At 36.5% G+C, this 18,322-nt stretch overlaps 1 protein-coding gene across 1 annotated transcript; it reads left to right on the plus strand.

The window, feature by feature from the left end:
* Positions 1–16,860: 16,860 nt before the first annotated feature.
* LOC145689382 (uncharacterized) lies at positions 16,861–17,910 on the plus strand. The gene has a single exon (XM_081763536.1). It carries the CDS (start codon positions 16,861–16,863, stop codon positions 17,908–17,910), a length of 1,050 nt encoding a protein of 349 aa, XP_081619662.1.
* Positions 17,911–18,322: the final 412 nt, after the last annotated feature.

Genomic DNA, 18,322 nt, shown 5'->3' on the forward strand with positions numbered 1-18,322 from the left:
GAAGTTATTGTATTTTCAATTGAAATTTCGTTCATTAGAAAACTAGAATAAATTATTTATTGCATTATTTATCTTGATCATTTTCTTGTCAGTGATAATTCTAATTAGTATATCTTTTCATATCATGTGAAATTTCAGATAGCATTGCAAGGGGGTCCGCAGATCACTTTCCGAATGAGCAGATGGTCCGCGTTATCGGAAAGTTTGAGAATCTCTGGTGTAGTTTGTTTGTAAGTCTAAAGGACAGGACAATAATTGTGGATTTAAGATTACATAACAAAAAGTCATTCTGTATAAGCTTTTGCAAAATTTGCAAAACCTCAATGCGACACAAACTGTTTTAACGTTCCTTTCAGCATCGAGGCCATATGAGACGTTGACCTACAGCTTAACGTGGGTTCGAACCACATGAGCTCCTATTAGAAGTCGGAATCAAATTCGAGTCTCTTGCATCAATGAGGCATTTGGTAACCGTGAGGAACTCTTTTTCTTTAAAAAAAATAAAAGAAAAAGAGAAAGAAATATAGTGATGAATATATGATAAAAGTTACGGAGGATAGATAATTGCGCAACGCAAAATTAGTGTTACTGGCGTTATAGCGCAAAATCAATATGTTATATAAATATTAATTATTGCAAACTAGAATGCAAATTTTGTTGAAGCGCATACTCACCTTCACTCATGAGCCGTCCGGCTCCACTGTTAGCTATACTTCTTGATTTTAGTGGCCATGTAGATTGGTTAGTGTATTTTGTACTGCAGTTTTTATGGCATATATCCGCACGCTGTATTTATATCTATAACGCTGAAGCCCTCCAAAAGTTAATCGACACTCATGAATCTATGAATGCAAATAATCTCTTAAGAACGAATTTCTAAAACATTTGGAGTTGATTTCATGTTGAGTGAATGCTAAAGCAAAAAAGTTATGTATGCACTCCTAAAATAGGACAGGATGGGTGGATCTATTACTTGAAGCAATGAGTTAGTTTGATAGAAGTTATTTCCTTCTTCCATATTTTTTTTTTTTTTTTTTTTTTTTTTTTGAATCTTAGGATAAGTTCAAATTTTGTTACGTAAGTTAGCGTACGATATGTGTAATAATTCCTATTATAGTTGTTTTATTCTCCTTTATCTCTGTACGGAGAAACTCTGATAGAACCTTTTTGGGAGTACCAATATAAATCTAACCTTTGTATGAACAAGCAGTTAGTTTACAGTTGTATGTACTAATTGTTAATACATGTATTTTGGACTGAAAAAGGTATTTTATAACTCTTTCTTCTTAAGGGACATGGACGAAATGCGCTCGTTGTATGAAAAAGGGTGTCAATAAAACAAAGCTCCCTTTTGAAAGAAATTTTCCAATTTCTTTTAGAACATATGAGGGGTAGTTTATTTTCATGAGTTAAAGGGTTAATGTAAGAAAACAATAGCGTTTATGCGATATTTATATAGTATACATATATAAAATGTATTCATATAGTATAAGATTACGATTATTGTAAGAAGTAACGATCATTACCTGATGGATCTTGACAAAGTGATCAATTCATATTTAAAAAGCGAGAGGAGTTGGGTAATGTAATACCGACGGCACTAAGGTGTTCCAATGTTATACTTTGGAAGTAAAACTCATCACAAAATTTGTACCGTATTTACATTGAAATAAAGTGTACTTAAAATTAACGACTTGCGACTGTTTGATTTGTTGTGTACTGCCAAATCTGAGTCCATTTGATCGAAGCAATAATATGAGTGTTCTTAAGTACTGCACAAATACATTAAAAATTTTTCTTTAAATCTTAAAAAGAAAAACTTGCTAGTTAGTGACAGGAATTTCCTTGGTACTTGATTGTTATCTGTTTTCTTTTAAAATGCACAGAGCATAAAACGTGAAAGTAGTTGTTTTCTATATACTTCATAAACAAACTCTTCCTCAGTGACTTAATTTCTTTGTCTTAGATATAACTCACTACACTGTAGACTCACTAAGGAACATAAATCATATTAATTTCGCGCGTATGGAGTCATATTTAGAAGGAAGAAAAATATCTAGAAGCAATGAACACTATTCCACATGGCTTAGAATAAAAGTTACAGGCGTAGGGTTTTAAAAGGGAAAGTTCTTACACCGTACTTCGAATTCATTAGTACAGCGTCTACATTCGGAATTGTCAGATTATTTTAAGCGAAGTAAGTGGAAATTATTTACTACACAAAATCAATTAAGACCATGAACGTTCTTTTAAAATATAACATTTTATTTTCATTATGTCGTTACAAATAATGTTTAATTTTCATGGCCATTTAGGGAGCTCAAGATTAGGAGTAATTTTGTCGTGCAATATGCGTGTTACTTTTTCCTAATTTTCTTCACCACTTAATGGATTAACTTTTTATTTATTTTCGATAAGTCGTTAGTACTCTCGCCTTTGGTGCAGGAAGTACGGATTTGATTCCTGGTGGAAGAAAATGGTCAAAATAACACATATGATGGGCTCACGTCTTTCAATAGGAATAGGAAATAGATTTCTCGGCTGTCGAGATCTAAGGCCATTTAGCCCGTCACATATGAGGGATGACGTCCCTCTGCGAGTACACTATCTGATGAAAGGAAAGGAAGAAGGGATTGGGGAAGGATGCAGCCTGGGATCATTATGTTAGGTACCATTCCGGTATTTGTCTGGTGTGAATGAGGGGAAACCCAGGGAAAACCTTACCCTAGATGGCTGACCTGAAAAAGCTGTTACACTTTTTCGACCGAGTAGCCCCACCGTCATGTCTTTCAAGTTAGGGCCAGTCCTACAATATACTGATATTCTTTCTGATTACTATCAGTCAGAATTAGATATCAGGAAGTTGTCAGTTACTTTAACCCGTGGTTCGTTCTACAATATACTGTGCCTGATATTTTCTCTGTCAGATAGTTAACCCGAAGCAAGATTTTAACGGACCATTTGATTGGTTGGTTTTATGTTGATCATACTGAAAACAATTGAAACGTCAAATTTATAACTAAAATTTATAACGTTAATTTCGTTATATATTACACTCCATTTTATAATACTACACGTAATAACACAATCTGATCTTTTAATTAATTCATTTATTTGATATTCCACCTCTAAAAATATGTAAATTAGATTAATAATTTAGATATGTTTTTATATATCATTCAATTTCAATAATTAAACTCTATATTTTATATAAAATATATTTCTTCATCTTCTAACTACACAAATTACATGGCGCTTATGTGCGGACACCTGTAGCCAACGGGTACTACTTATTGTTATAAATTGGCATATATTCGAGCTAAAATGGTCTTCTAGGCCTCGCTATATATTGAACAATCTCCTCATCGTCCTCGGACACCATCAACAATCCTTCGATTTCGTCCATGATTCCCTACACGACAACTAACAAGTAGCTGATAGCTGTTAACAGGCAATTGAACTTCCTGTCAAAGTACCAACCAGCTGATAGGGTTTATCAGCCACCTGATTGTTATCAGGACATTGTAGAACACTTATCGGGAAAATGTCAGGAGAATATTTATATCAGACAGATATCAGAAGATGGTAGGATTGGCCCTTAGAGAAAGAATGTAAACTATAAAACAATAATATTCCAATTTTCATTTATTAGATTGCAGAGTTGAAAAGTTGGATATTACATAAAATAAATGCAACCTTCTGAAAAGGAAGGAACAGTACGAAGAAATTATTTGTAGATAACTTTTAGAAGCATACCTATCAAAGCATTATCTCAGTGCCATATATGCTAGATATGGCACGATAACAATTGAAAGGCTTTTAGGATAGTTGGTTAGGTGGATGATTTGGAGTTTAGCGTCCCTTTCAGCACTGAGACTATATAAGACATTGATCCGAACCACAGTAGCTGGCCACGTTGGCTACTTGGCGATTGCCAAGGACCCTGAGGCTCAAGGGGCCCCGCAGGGAACACGAGGCGTAGGGCCTGTAGGCCTTGGTTGAATTTTCGGGATCACAAATCCTTTCTTGAGCCTTCCTACCAAAAAGGTTGCGGAAGCCTAAGTTTGTTTTTCCGAAAGAAATGTTCTCAGATCTTGTGAAGACATTTTTTTACGTGAAGAACTACGTATATCTCTTTATGGGTGGGGGAGCCTTTAAGAGCCTGTGCCAAGGGCCCTCAACTTTGTCAGTCCGACACTGCCCACCTGTACCTTAACCATATAGCTACAAAGGATCTCACTTAAGACAGAAAATATAGAGTGTTGGGTGGAATGATATCATTCAGTACAAAAGGGGGGAGAAATTAAATAAAATTTCTAGTTTAACATTCACGGTTATGACTTTCAGGCTGAGGGAAATAGATTATTAATGAAAGTGAACGATCATGAGAGAGTTGGTGGAAATGATAGACACGACGTTCGCCAGTAATTCAAATGGCCTGAGATAACTAGAGACCCTTTACACCAGAGATGAAACTTTACTATTAACAAGTAAACTGTAGTATCTGCTATATAAGGAGGACATGTAAGAATAAGACAAGGTTTGAGGGAAGTGAATTAAATATCTATTCTGATTTAATCTGATTAAACCCATGTACACTGTGTTTGTCCACCACAAAATTCACTTGGCTTGAGCTGGGACCGGACCAAAGACCCCTTGCACCAGAGATGAACGCTCTGCCACTGAGCCACCGCGGCCCCCTGCAAAAATTGTAATGAGAATTAAGTAATATCCTTCCTGTAATACGTATTTAGGTCTATCAATCATACTAGGGAATAGAGAAAAGTAACTCACTGCTTAATTTGACGTGAGCAAACACATTAAATTTCTTCAAACTAATGCACTCAGTAGAAAAATTCACTCGAAATTCTCTTTTATAACTTTACATATAGCCATCCACTTGCACGTTTTTACGAATTTGGAATATATACCCTACAACGCTCATCATTGCGATTGGCTCATAAATACAAGCATTTCTCCAGACAGTTATGTCGATGTGATTTATTTAAATTCTTTTAGATCAACATTCGAACAACAAATCAATACAGCTTCTCAACTAAAAATCTTAAAGTAAAAATTCAGGAAAATTGCGGGGTCGGCTTCAGTGCCCTACTTCTCTCATATACACACACAAACCATTTAAGAAATTAGTTCTCCAATATTTTGAAGAAATTAACTTTTCGTTTACATGGCAATCCATTTTGGAAATCTCCTCTTCTAGTCCTAGACCACTTTGGTGAATATAAGCGCTTATCTTAGATTAACGATTTGTTATTAACTTATGAAATTCGTAGCTTGAAGAAGAACTTTTATCGCAATGTAAAAACACTAAATTTGTGTAAAATAGTAAAAACTGCAACATAAAACCAGTATATTTTGCAATCGCCGCGCCGATAAGCAATATTTTAAAGTAATGCTTAACTTACTGATTATTGTTAAAACGAATTTTTCTTATCTGTAGCTATAACAGAACTGAAAGTATATCTCCGCTTAGCGCCGTTTCTTCTTAAATCAATTCAGAGTTTCACGCTTTCGATCACGATTTCAATTCTGATTTCAAATTATTGTTTTCCCAAAACTTTAAATACGCACAGTTATCAATGACAAATATTTACAACATTCTGAACCTCGTGACACTTCAAGAGAAACATAAAGCAGTAGTTATAAAATATTTAGTAATTTACTAATAAATTGAACGGAAATCTTTTAAAAGTATAAAGTGAAAAGTTTCATGCATCTATTGTAGAAACTAGTAATGTAGATAAAGAAATAAGACTTACATATGTTTCATCCCATACATCATAACTACACATTTCTTGTTATTTTCTGTTAACATTGCCATATAACACCGACACCTTTCCTTTCACCTCAATAACTGCGGAATTCTTCAATGCTTCAATTTCCTCCCAGACTGAGTTCCTTTATTATAAAACATCCTCCTGCTAGCCAATCAACTTTCGGAATATTTTCCTATATTTCCTTATTTTCATTGTATTTATTTTTTCTTGAATAGTTTAAGATTTTACTGCAATACGAAAGTCCAATGCAGATTCTCTAAATTCGTTATCTTAGAAAGATTGTATCTGATGTATAAAGAATTGATAATAAAGGTCCAAGACTTTTGCCGGTACTCTAACTGCTAATGACAAATTGTTTATTCTGTGAAATTAATGCTGTTATATTTTTCTTTTACAGGATATTTGAAGATTTGATAAAGAGAGCATCTATGCCTTTCTAAACATCAGTCATCGAAGACACCGTGGTTCCCATTTCGATTGCATTCTTATATTGATAGCAACCAGGTTTCGTCGCTTGTGCAGCACTGATGGGTCCAATTCCACGAACTTAATCAACTCTGTGCAGCACTCGACTCTGTGCTTCTTTCTCTTCAATCAAAGAACGAGACGCACAAATCTTTCTGTTTCAGGTCTTCTTACAGGATCTGTCTGAGCATTTTGGGGTTGGTATACATCACATTTCCCATTGTATTATATAATATCAGGCGTGGATACTGCCACGGCTAGATTTAATATTTCGCTGCCCCTAGATCGAAAGGTGTTTGTCGCTCCCTTAACCCGGCGCATGCGAAATTTTAAACACAACAGGATTTTTTTTTTTTAAAAATACTTATTTTATGTATACTTTTATTTCAACGTTTTCCTATAAATTTTAATGAATGTTGGCATTGGGATAGAATCTCGTGAGGCAAACATACGCAAAAGCTCCGCACGGAGACGCGCCACATATCAGCATAACAGTGTTGTTCGCTTGACCCTATGCAACTATCTACTGCAAGTATATAGGAAAGGTGTCGAATATCAGATACTGTTTCAAAAAAAGGAATACAAACTTTACCAATAGATATTTCATTGATATAGCCTCTTCTAAATGTTCTGTTATCTTTGTAGAGTATAATTTGAAAGTTTCGAAGCAATAAGGAAATATTAAAAGAGATGAAATGAAATGAAATCTCTGAGTTTTACGTCCCACGGTTATGCCGGTTAGGCTAAAGGAGACGGTGATTATGGGAGATAAGTGAAATGGTGGAATGAAGAAAGTGGGAGGAAACGGGAGAACCCCGAGAAAACCCACGAACACGGTGTTTGTCCACCACAAAGTTCACTTGGCGGGGGCTGGGATCGAACCCGGGACCCCAAGCACCAGAGGTGAACGCTCTACCACTGAGCCACCGCGCCCCCCTTATTAAAAGAGATATATGCAGTTTGGTAAAAAGTGGCATTTTTCTCAATTCGGAAAAAGGTTGCCCAATATCGGATAGTAAGGGATCTTAATAACGGACGGAAATTAAGTAAGAAGAATTTAAGGAAAACGACAATTGGAGAGGACATGCATTATTTTAATTATATTATACCTAAAGTTGCAAAACATGTAAATTTAACTAACGTTGTTCTACAAAATAAACTACATTCTAAATATGTGCATATGTAAATTTATCTTAACTAAACACTGTTCTACAAAATCGTAGACTTTTTTAACATGTAATTTACTTTTAACTAAACATTGTTCTATCAAACAGACAACTTTCTAAATATGCAGATTTTCTGGTTCTTAAACGTTCAACAAAAGAGGCTATTTTCTAATAATGTAGATTTATTTGTAATTAAACGTTGTTCTACTCATCTGTAGTAGGATTTACCAAGAAGTTAAATTACTGACAAAAATCAGAAACAAATGATTTCCACGTTTTTGGATCAGTGCCTTCACATAGCTCGTGTTCCCATTTAAGATATTGGATATATTATATCCATCGTTTACCACCTTTATCAAGTTTATACTGCAGTGAACAAAACATTAAAGATTTTGGATGCTTTGAAGAACCCCATTTCTTTCCCTTGAAGGCAGCAATAGCCTGGAGCATAGCCCCAGAATCCCACTTCTTAATTCGAGCGATTTCTATCGTCTGTAATAATCGAAGAATGACATCAATAATACCGTTCCCTAATATCTGATATCCGGTATTTGGAACCTCTGTACTATCCGATATTTGGCAACGTAGGTCGTGTGGCAACTTTCAACTAAATACATCTGTAAACAGAAAAGAACTACCAAAACATTATGTAGTTCAAAACTACTCTTCTTAGCCTATATTATAATCATAGTATGAATATGATTAGGTTACCTTTATGGACGATATAACACAATCAACTGCAGTATTGGAAATATTTCATAAGGTCAAAATCACAAAACACTTCACCACACAAATAAACATGTTGCGAGAGATATTGTAACTCAGGTATCAAATGGCCCACCGATTGGTGTGCAGTTACGATAACGACCGCTAGGCTACAGCACCTTACACGGAATATTTCTCGGTATCCGATATTGGGAAACCATCCGATATTCAGCATCTTGACCCAAACGTTGAAGTTCTACTCAATTTTAACCATCACTGATTAAAGCCAACAGTCATTAAATGAATTATTGTTATTCCATATTTAGGCATTTATTATTATTATTATTATTATTATCCAACTTTTGCAATTTTTTCGCATTATTTATTAAATTTTCATCCAACGGCCTTAGGCCCGGACGCAGTAAACCTAGTGGTAAATGCAGTCCTGAATCCTGCGTGGTTATGCAACAACTTATTTTTCAATCTCAAAAAGTGTTCTCAAAGTGTTTGCGTAAAAATGAAATTTCGCTCTTTAGTGCAAGATAATGTTGATACATCTGTTGAAAGTTAATAAAAATAAATAAATGAATGAAAGTAAGGAAGAGAGCGGTCTGCCAACTATATTTAGTAACAATGAGCATATGGCAGGAAGCTTGTATTGCTTAACAGGAAGAATCACATTTATAACTGCATCGCTCCTATCTTATCGTATTACCTATTTAACACCCCACGCTTATGCCCTTTAGGCTAAGTGAGACGGATGATTAATGAAAGTCAATGATTCTGAAATTAAGTTTTTGTGCTCTCTCACCGGGAATTAAACTCGGGACCATTTACACCAAAATCAGCGGGGAGGGCTAAAATATCTTGAGTGTGTCTAAGCCTCCTATAAAAAGTTAAGTACTAAGTACTATACATTAATGTCTTATTTTAAGTGTGCCTGCAGAATGTGGTAGTGCTTTCATTTTTTTTTTTTGTAAAGTGGAACATATGTAAATATTAAAATATGCTTAATGCCTTACATTTTATGCTGTCCCCTTTAACTAGTCTAATGAGATCGAAGTTCTGTGTAGAAATGACTAAAACTTACGTTTAGCGGTAATTGTTCATTAGGTTTGAAAATTAATAGTAATAGGTCTACTATTTGTCGTTGTTAAAAGAGGATATATTATATTTGAAATATATTGCACTATTCTCTTTTTAAAATGATAGATCCAATTGAATATTATATAATAATAGCGAGTGCCCATTTACATCAATATAAATGAAAATAAAAGATATTTTGCTCTCCGTATGTTTTAAATAATGACATAAATGCACATTCACTTCGTGTTGCAACCGTTGCTTTTAAAGCCCTATATCTGCAGGGCAACACAGTTTCGTGGAAACACCAAACGAACACTAGCTGTGGATGAGAGGGATGATGTAGGTATGCAGTACAACAAAATGTATGGACGTGGCTGCGAGGAGCTGAAGTAGTTTTCCCAAGGTCGTATGCTTGAGAACTGGGAGTGTGATAGAAGTAAGCGCCACCACACCGTCATTGCCAAGGATGTTATAAAATAGAGGATCTGCCCATACAACAAAATCGTGAAGCCATACGTCACAGCTTCGCCACTCCTACTCTGCCCACTCCGAGCCACTAAGATCGCAATGTTCCGAGCCAACAAACATGGCGAAAACGAGAGTAGCTAATCACACGTGCCGGCTCAGACGATGCTCAGTTGTTTTTTGGCTTCACTGAGTTCATATGATGAAGATACGTATGGGCAGATCCTCTATTTTATAACATCCTTGGTCATTGCTGTTTTACGTCTATCATTAGCAACTCTTGATAGGATTATAGTGCAGCTCAAATGGGACAAAAATACGTGCATATACTCAAGATCGGGTCTATCGGGACCAATGTCATGCCTCAAAAACGAAGACGTCCGGAGTGCAAGGATGCACCTTCCAAATCTGCCAATGACATTGCAGCTGAGGTTGATAGATCAACACAAACAATCCAACAATATTTCTATAGTGCAGGGATATATCAACGAAACGAAAAAAAGAAGCATCTAATTACACAACACAAATGACGCGGATGGAACGTTTGACTTTTTAAAAATAAAAAAGATCACAATGTGCGATATGCCATAGTTCCTGAAGCATGTTACTTTTCTATGAAAGTCTATTTTGCTAACTGTCGGCACTATTGATCGACATTAGTGTGCAGGTGCTCGTTGGGCCACGATTTACCATAATTCGAGTATCCTACAGTGAAATATAGCGGCATTGGTGTCATGGTGTAGGGTGCAATTTGGAAAGGTAGTATTAGCAAGCTTTTTTTTTTTTTTTTTTTTTACATTAGCCAAATGAATACACAGTAAAAAAAAGTGTTATTCAGCATGATGGATCTATGTCACTGTGTTCATTTTTGACACACATCTGATGATACTTCAACTCCATCGCTCTTTGGAGTAAAGTGTTGAAATGGTGACGGTTAAATCGATCACTTGGCTTGAGTCTTTTTAGAAACATACAATTGGTGTTATTTTATATGCAGTTGCCAATCAACTATTTTTACAAAAAGTAGTTTCTTTCTTATTAAACGGACAAGAGTCTTATGAATTACAAGGAACGAAATATAAGCAGTGTAGAAGAGGAACATAGGAACAACATAGAGCAACACTTCTACTTATGTAGATACTGTCAGTTAACTTATACGATCACAAAATATTTTTGTGAAAGATTATAGGAATCGTTACATAGTATAACTGTTAAATAAGCCGCGTAAGCGTTGCCCATAGCAAAAATTAAACTCAGACTAATACAGATTCCCAAAATCAGTTGCTACATATTTATAATATCCTTGGAAGGAAATGTGCACGCTTAAAATTACAATATATGTATATATTACACATGATTTTGAGATGCCGTTGATACTTAAGTCATTGTGAAGAAATGAATGGTCTCGCAGACCACTGACGAATAATAGACTTGTGTTTATTATTCTAGTTGGTGTGTTACTAACAACATGGTGTATATAGATCACAGTAGCTCTATTTCTATTTCCGCATTCCTTCGTTCATTCACCTAGTTCTGTAACACCACTGCGGTATTACTTTCACACCGCTCAATATCATCTCTGTATCAAATCGATAACATCAAGCCTATGTTAACCACAACAACTTCAAATACAGTAGACTTTCGTTAGTCTGGCATCCAACAGTCCGGAATGCCGGATGGTCCGGCACCGGCATTTTTTTCATAGCTGTAAATGCTTGTACGCAAGTCAAATATGACTATTATTATAAAAGGGCATTCGGAAGCGTTTGGCGCGCATTGTTAGGACTAATGGTTGTTTATTGTGAATCAGTACAGTACAGTAATCAACTTTCAACGTAACAGTGATCGTATAAAATATCGTCTTAAAGTGCATTGTGAATATTTTACTGAAATTAAACAGTAGCCATATTTTCTAAACCGCTGATAAGTGGCCAAAACACAAGAAAGAACTCTCACCATTAATTAGAAGCTGGAAATTATTAAACGACCGGATAAATTTTGAATACATTTTGACTGAGAATTGAAATATTTTGTTAATGAGTTTAACATTGGATTATCAACTGTCTATTATATTATAAAACAAAAGGATGGCTTTGTGCTTTTCAGTCTGTGAGACAAAAAATTGGCTCTAGGCAAACACTAAGAAAACCAAAGCTGGAAGAACGAGACAGTGTTCTGTACACATGGTTCAGTGCAAAACATGCCGAAGGGAAGCCTGTAACGGAGCCAATGATTATTCTTAAGGCTAAGAAGTTTGGAGAAGATTTGAATGTAGCAGAGGGTGACAATTTTAGGAAGACTGGCTCAGAAACTAAATTTCGGCACGGCACTCAGACTTTAGGAAATGGGTGAGACTATCAGCAAACGAAGAATCAGCAAAATAGTACATGGACGAGTTTGAAAAAAAATTTTATGGTTAAACTGTGAGCTGATCAAGTGTGCAATGCAGATGAAATAGTCCTACTCTGACGTTGCTTGCCAACATCGACATTAGCTGGGAGAGATGAAAAAGCGGCTACGGCGTTGAAAGCAGGGGCGGATCCAGAGGGGGGCGATCGGGGCGATCGCCCCCCCCCCCCACAAGAGGAAAGTTTTTTATTTTATATATAAATAAACCCATCCATAACAAGTTTGGAGCTCTTAAAAGTAGCAGTATTACCGCCGACCGCCCCCCCCCCAGAAGTCCGTCCTGGATCCGCCCCTGGTTGAAAGAAAAACAAAGATAGGTTGACAGTTTTCCTGTGTATCAATGCGCCTGAGAGCCACCAACTAACTCCTTTTGTAAGTGACAAATCTAGATAGCCTAGAGCTTACAGGGATGTTATAGATTTTAGAGTACATTATAATACTGAACAAAATGCCTGGATGACTGCAGTATTATTCAAATATTTTTTATCACTTTGTCTCACAGCATAAAGACAGCTTAAAGAAAACTACCACAACAACGAGGCCGTTCTCTTGGACAACTGCAAATCACAACTGCCTGTAGCCGAGCTAGTTTCTGGCAACATTTTTGCTGAACTTCTGCCACCTAACGTTACGTCAACTCAGCCAATGGACCAAGTGGTTATCTAGAACTTTAAATGTTACTGGGGTCCTTCGTTCAAGGTGTTTTAAATTATGAATGTGATGTTACTGAATTTCAAAAGATATTTAATGTAAAGAATGTCTTACATCCTCTTCCACTCGCATGGTCTCAAGTAAAATAAATGACTTTACAAAGATACTGGAGGAAACTTTGGTCAAACGTGCGTACCTAAGCCAGTTCATAGGGAGAATATGTAGACACAATTACTGAAATATTGGATGTTATTAAAGACCTAACGATAGTTGATTGAAAAATGGACTGAAATTAATAAGAATGAACCTATCGAAGAAGAATTCACAGATGAACTAATTATTCAAAGTGTAGTGAATATTGAAGAACCTAAGCAATGTTGCAAATTTATTGACTTTGTCGTTAGATCGGAGTCGCGGTGACTCAGTGGTAGAGCGTTCACCTCTAGTGCCTGCGGTCCTTGGTTCGATCCCAGCTCGCGTCAAGTGAACTTTATGGTGGACAAACACCGATTGCATGGGTTTTCCCAGAGTTCTCCCGTTTCCTCCCACTTTCTTTATTCCCCCATTTCATTCATTTCTCATCATCACCGTCTCCTTTAGCCTAACCGGTACAAGCCTAACGTGGGGCTGTTGGTGACATCACGAGTCATGACCTACATATAGCACAAAGTAAACGCCAGATGTCGGCCCTCGTAGCCGAGTGAGCTAGCGCAACATGGTAGTAAGGAAAATCGTTTTTGGCGTGGGTTCAAACCCTGCCTAAGAAGTTTTTTTTTATTATTTTTAAAATTTTTTATAACACTTCTTTCGTTAAAATAAGATTAAAAATAATATTCAAAAAGTGATTTAACGATTATTTTTTTTTAAATTTCATTAAATTTCTTTCATTAAAATAAGTTTGCCCTTGTACTTATACAGATCCAAGCAAAAGTAGTAGTAGTAGTAGTAGTAGGAACAGGTTAGAATGCAATTCAGCATTCATTTGTTTCCATGCGATGTTGCCAAACGTAATGCCTTCTGGCTAGGCTGAGAGTATTTCGAAAATATGCATGCTGTATAGGCCTGAAGTAACATGCAAGTTTGTTACATGTTAGTATACAAGTTACATGTAAGTTTTCAAAATGTTTACAGTTCATCAGTTGTTACGCCAATTTATTGTAGGCTTACAACAGTATAGCAAGTCTGTATCAGTATGAATTATTTAAAATGTAAAATTCAAATTAAGTTCTGGTTGTACTTGTATTTGAGTTTAAACGATTATCCTATTGTTCCTAGTAAACATTATTTGCTGTGAACCATCATGTTTAACTGTATTCAGTCCAGGACTAAGCGTTTCAAGATTGCGGGAGGCACCGCCTGATAATCCAGCATTGACCAAGTCCCAAACGTGCAGGATTATCAAAAGTCGATTGTAAAACGCTAAAGTGGTAGTCATGGTTGAGACCAGTGGTCTGTGTTAAAATTAACTTGTTTTAATACTCTTTTTAAACTTTATTTATTTATTTATTTATTTATTTATTTATTTATTTATTTATTTTTTTTTTGCTGTGCTTAAATGTTTTTAGGCAAATTATCGATGGACGCTACACAATTTATGAACGATGCATGAAGCAAGATAGTCTTGCGCACGAAGTACAATTTAATGATAAAGTTGAATCCCCACAGGAAAAGACAAAAGAGGGTTCAACTCTACCGTGACCCCACATTGTCCGGATTTGAATGTTGTGAAAAAACTTTAGCATGTCCTACAACTAAAATTGTACGAACAGTCATACAGTTCTGTAAACAGTTACCGTATTTCATACCGTAACGAATGGTATCACCTGTCACAGGATATCATAAATGACTAGCTGAACACAATACTACGTAGGGTTTGTTTTACATGCTGCCAAGGATACCTCCACCAAGTACTAACTTCAGGATCAGAAACGATTTCTTCTGTGCACTGGTACAGTACGTAGCAATGGTTATCCCCAGTGGCGTATTTAGGGGGGCTTCCGGGCTTAAGTCCCCCGAAATCTTACTTACTATAGTAAAGTGTTGAAATATCTTGCAGAATTTTCACATTTTCAGGCAAAGCCCCCCTTCCCGAAACAAAATCGTAAATACGCCACTGGTTATCCCTATGTCTGTTTGCTCATGTCTAGAGCTTCCAACTCTGAAAAATAAAATTACCAGCACCCGTTCATAATTCCCATGAAGAATAATTGTACCTTAAATCCTGAAATGCGTATATAGACAAGTCTGACAAAAGTACCGGTGAGCTGGTAAAATACCGTCAGTTGGCAAGCATACCAATTTCCTCCAATATAATGATAATACGTCAACACATTAAACATGGAATTATTAGTAACCAAAAGTTGGCTGTAGGGTTAACACATACTGTACTTGGGGTACTATATACGATACACAATCTTTGTTGAATTACAGGACCTATTTTACATTACAACTACATTATTTACTTTTTTTTAAGGAAAACACTTAAAAACAGCTAAAATTAAAGAAATATACAATAATATTACATTACTAACTCAGCATACCTTTGTTGAAAATCTGCAATGGTATGTGGCACTTCTCGCCGGAACCTGCATCACTAATGAAATGAAATTAAGAGAACATTTCCCCCCACCCAAACAAAGAAATAACCAAGCACGTACTAAAGAAATAACCAAGCACATACTGCAGAAGAGTAGTAAAAATTTCTAGTGATAAAAGCTGATAGATATAGTATACAAGAAGAGATTTAATATCATTGCTTTGTTGGAAAACTCCACAAGATATAAATTCATTTGACATTTTTACAAGGTTCTGTTATCTTGTTATATCCTGCTTTTTTTCTTGTGTCAACAATACCGTGTGCTTTAAAGTAGACATTGTTGCTTACTCACGCATAAGAACTAAGAAAATTAAAAAAAAAAAAAAAAAATACATACCATATCGGCTAATAATGAATAAGACAGTAGATATTTATCAATATCATATCGAAGACCAAAAGAATAATTTATTTGACATTTGGAATCTGGAAATGTCCATTTTTTTCAATGGAGAAAGTTTGCGTTTTCATTTTCTGTAATTACAGTTTCTCCTTGCTAATAAAAATTACTTATTATTATATCGGGTGTTCTGAAACTCGCGCCTGTGCTCAGCAGGTATGCTGCTAGAATTTTATTATTATTATTATTATTATTATTATTATTAATATTTAACCCGGAGATTAGTTTCGGCGGTAGGCCCCGGTAAAAATCTATGACGTGGTAACATTGCACGGCACATGGAAAGATAAGTGTCTTACAGTAAAATATCGTAGTTTGACATGGAGTAGGGGGTAACGCGTGAAATTGGCAACTGAGTGATCCGTGGTCAATCGCACCACTGGTCTTTTTCTTTTTTAACGATTCAAAACGTCCTTTCAAGATACATGTGGATAACAACATCAAAAAAGTGGAAATAATGTGCTTTTGATTTGATTTTTGGGTTTAGCGTAGTGATCAACAAACACCAATACGATATCTCTATGACTTACGGTTCCTGAGAGATGGCTCCTTAAATCTCTCGAAATCGGAACATTTTTGGCCAATATCTCGGGAACGGTAAGAGTGACGCGAAAAATGTCATCACTTTCTCTGATAGATTTTGATGCTCTATGGAATGGAGCGCCCGTAATTTAAAAAAAAATAGCAAATAGCACACACACACATATAAGATGAAGGTGAACATTTTGATACCAAATAGTAACCGGTGGCCACTGGTGACCGGTTACTATTGGTACCAATATGTTTACCATCATCTTAGGTATTGATTAACACCAATATAACCTCTCTATAAAAGTAAGGAATTCCGTTCCAAGAACCACACCTGCCGAAGATTTACCAGCTTTTCGAAAACCTTCGAGACACAGCTAGTAAGGGCAATTGGCCGATAGCTGGAATTGCAAGTTGAAATCTTACCTGGTTTTAAAAAGTGAAGGATATGAGCTTCTTGCCAAATTACCGGAAAGTGACCAGCAAGAAATATATGATTAAATAAAGTCAGTAAAGAAGCCTTCCCATGGGAGGGTAGATGGCATAACATGGCATAAATGAATATTATCAGGACCTGGGGCAGTATCCTTGGTGATGGATTATGGATGCTTGGTTTATTCCTCCGCTCGTCCATCTGTTCTACGTCAGCTGGATACAGTCCATCATCTCGGTATTCGTTTGTGTATAGGGGCTTTTCGTACTAGCCCTATAGCTAGCCTGTACGTTCAAGCACATAAACCATCTCTTCATCATTACAGGAGTTGTTTAATACTCCGTTATTTTGCACGACTTAAAGCACTTCCTCGTCACCCTTCTTTCGCTCTTGAAGCGGATGATCGGTATCGTCGCTACGCGGCACGACCTCGTGTGACTCGACCTTTTGGGATTCGTGCATTAGAACTTTTAGATGAATTAGCTCTTGCTTTGCCAGATATTTTTCCGTTGAGTTTTCTTCCTGTTCCACCCTGGCAGCTTCAACGTCCTCCTATATCATTTCAGTTGGCGAGTTTTAATAAGTTTATCATGACTGATCACCAATATCTGCAGGAATTTCAGTCTCTGTTAAAACGCTATGCTGACTTGTCACAGTTTTATACAGATGGCTCGAAACGTGAAGACACTGTTGGCTGTGGGTTTGTCGTTGGCCCTACCCGGTACGGTTATCGACTGCCTCCGTTTGCACCGATCTTTAGTGCTGAGCTGCTGGCTATTCTTGAAGCCTTAGACTACGCTAAGTCCCATAACATTGCCTGTATTCTGATCCTGTCTGATTCCAAGAGTGCTCTTACCAGCCTTAGTAACGCTTATACTAGGCATCCCCTGATTCACTGTATTTTATTGAAATGCCATTATTTACTTAGTGCTGGCACAGTTGTCCACTTTTGTTGGATCCCTAACCATGTTGGCATTCCTGGTAATGAACAGGCGAATTCTGTGGCAAAAGATGCAGCTCTTCGTGGTGTTGCACTCGCAACGCCTCTCCCTTGCACTGATCTTTACCCTGTGTTCACATCTCGGGTTTTGCAGCAATGGCAGTCGGAACGGAATCACGCTCATGGCAATAAATTGCATGCCGTTAAACCACGCTTAGGCCTCTGGAGCTCAAGTTCCCGACATTCTTGTCGCGAAGAAATGTATTTTTAACTCGACTGCGTATTGGACAGAGTCACTTGACGCATGCCTATCTATTACGCGGAGATGCAGTACCAGCCTGTGTTTTTATGGGGATATTTTATCAATTCGTCATCTTCTTGTCGATTGCCCCGCTCTGGCTCGGCATCGACAACGATACAAGCTTTCAGTAGACCTACACTTGCTCCTGGGTGATGACACACGGTTCTTCCACGGACTAGTGTAATTTTTGCAAGAGCTCTAAATTTTGCATGCCATTTAATCTTAGCTCGTTGTAGATTTTTTGTATTTTAATTAACTTATTACAAGTTCTATTATTGTTGCTTTTGCCTTTTGCTGTGTTTTTATGAGTAAGTAATATCTTTGGATGGATGCAAAGAGATCATGCCGTCGACGTACCCATTTAATACCTTTACTCTCTCTC

The sequence above is a fragment of the Thermobia domestica genome, chromosome 7 (genome assembly GCF_964235325.1).
Source record: "Thermobia domestica chromosome 7, izTheDome1.hap1.1, whole genome shotgun sequence".
NCBI lineage: Eukaryota > Metazoa > Arthropoda > Insecta > Zygentoma > Lepismatidae > Thermobia > Thermobia domestica.

Bases quoted from the DNA above. Each gene is read 5' to 3' on its own strand.
- LOC145689382 (XM_081763536.1), top strand. From the start codon at position 16,861: ATGGATTATGGATGCTTGGTTTATTCCTCCGCTCGTCCATCTGTTCTA.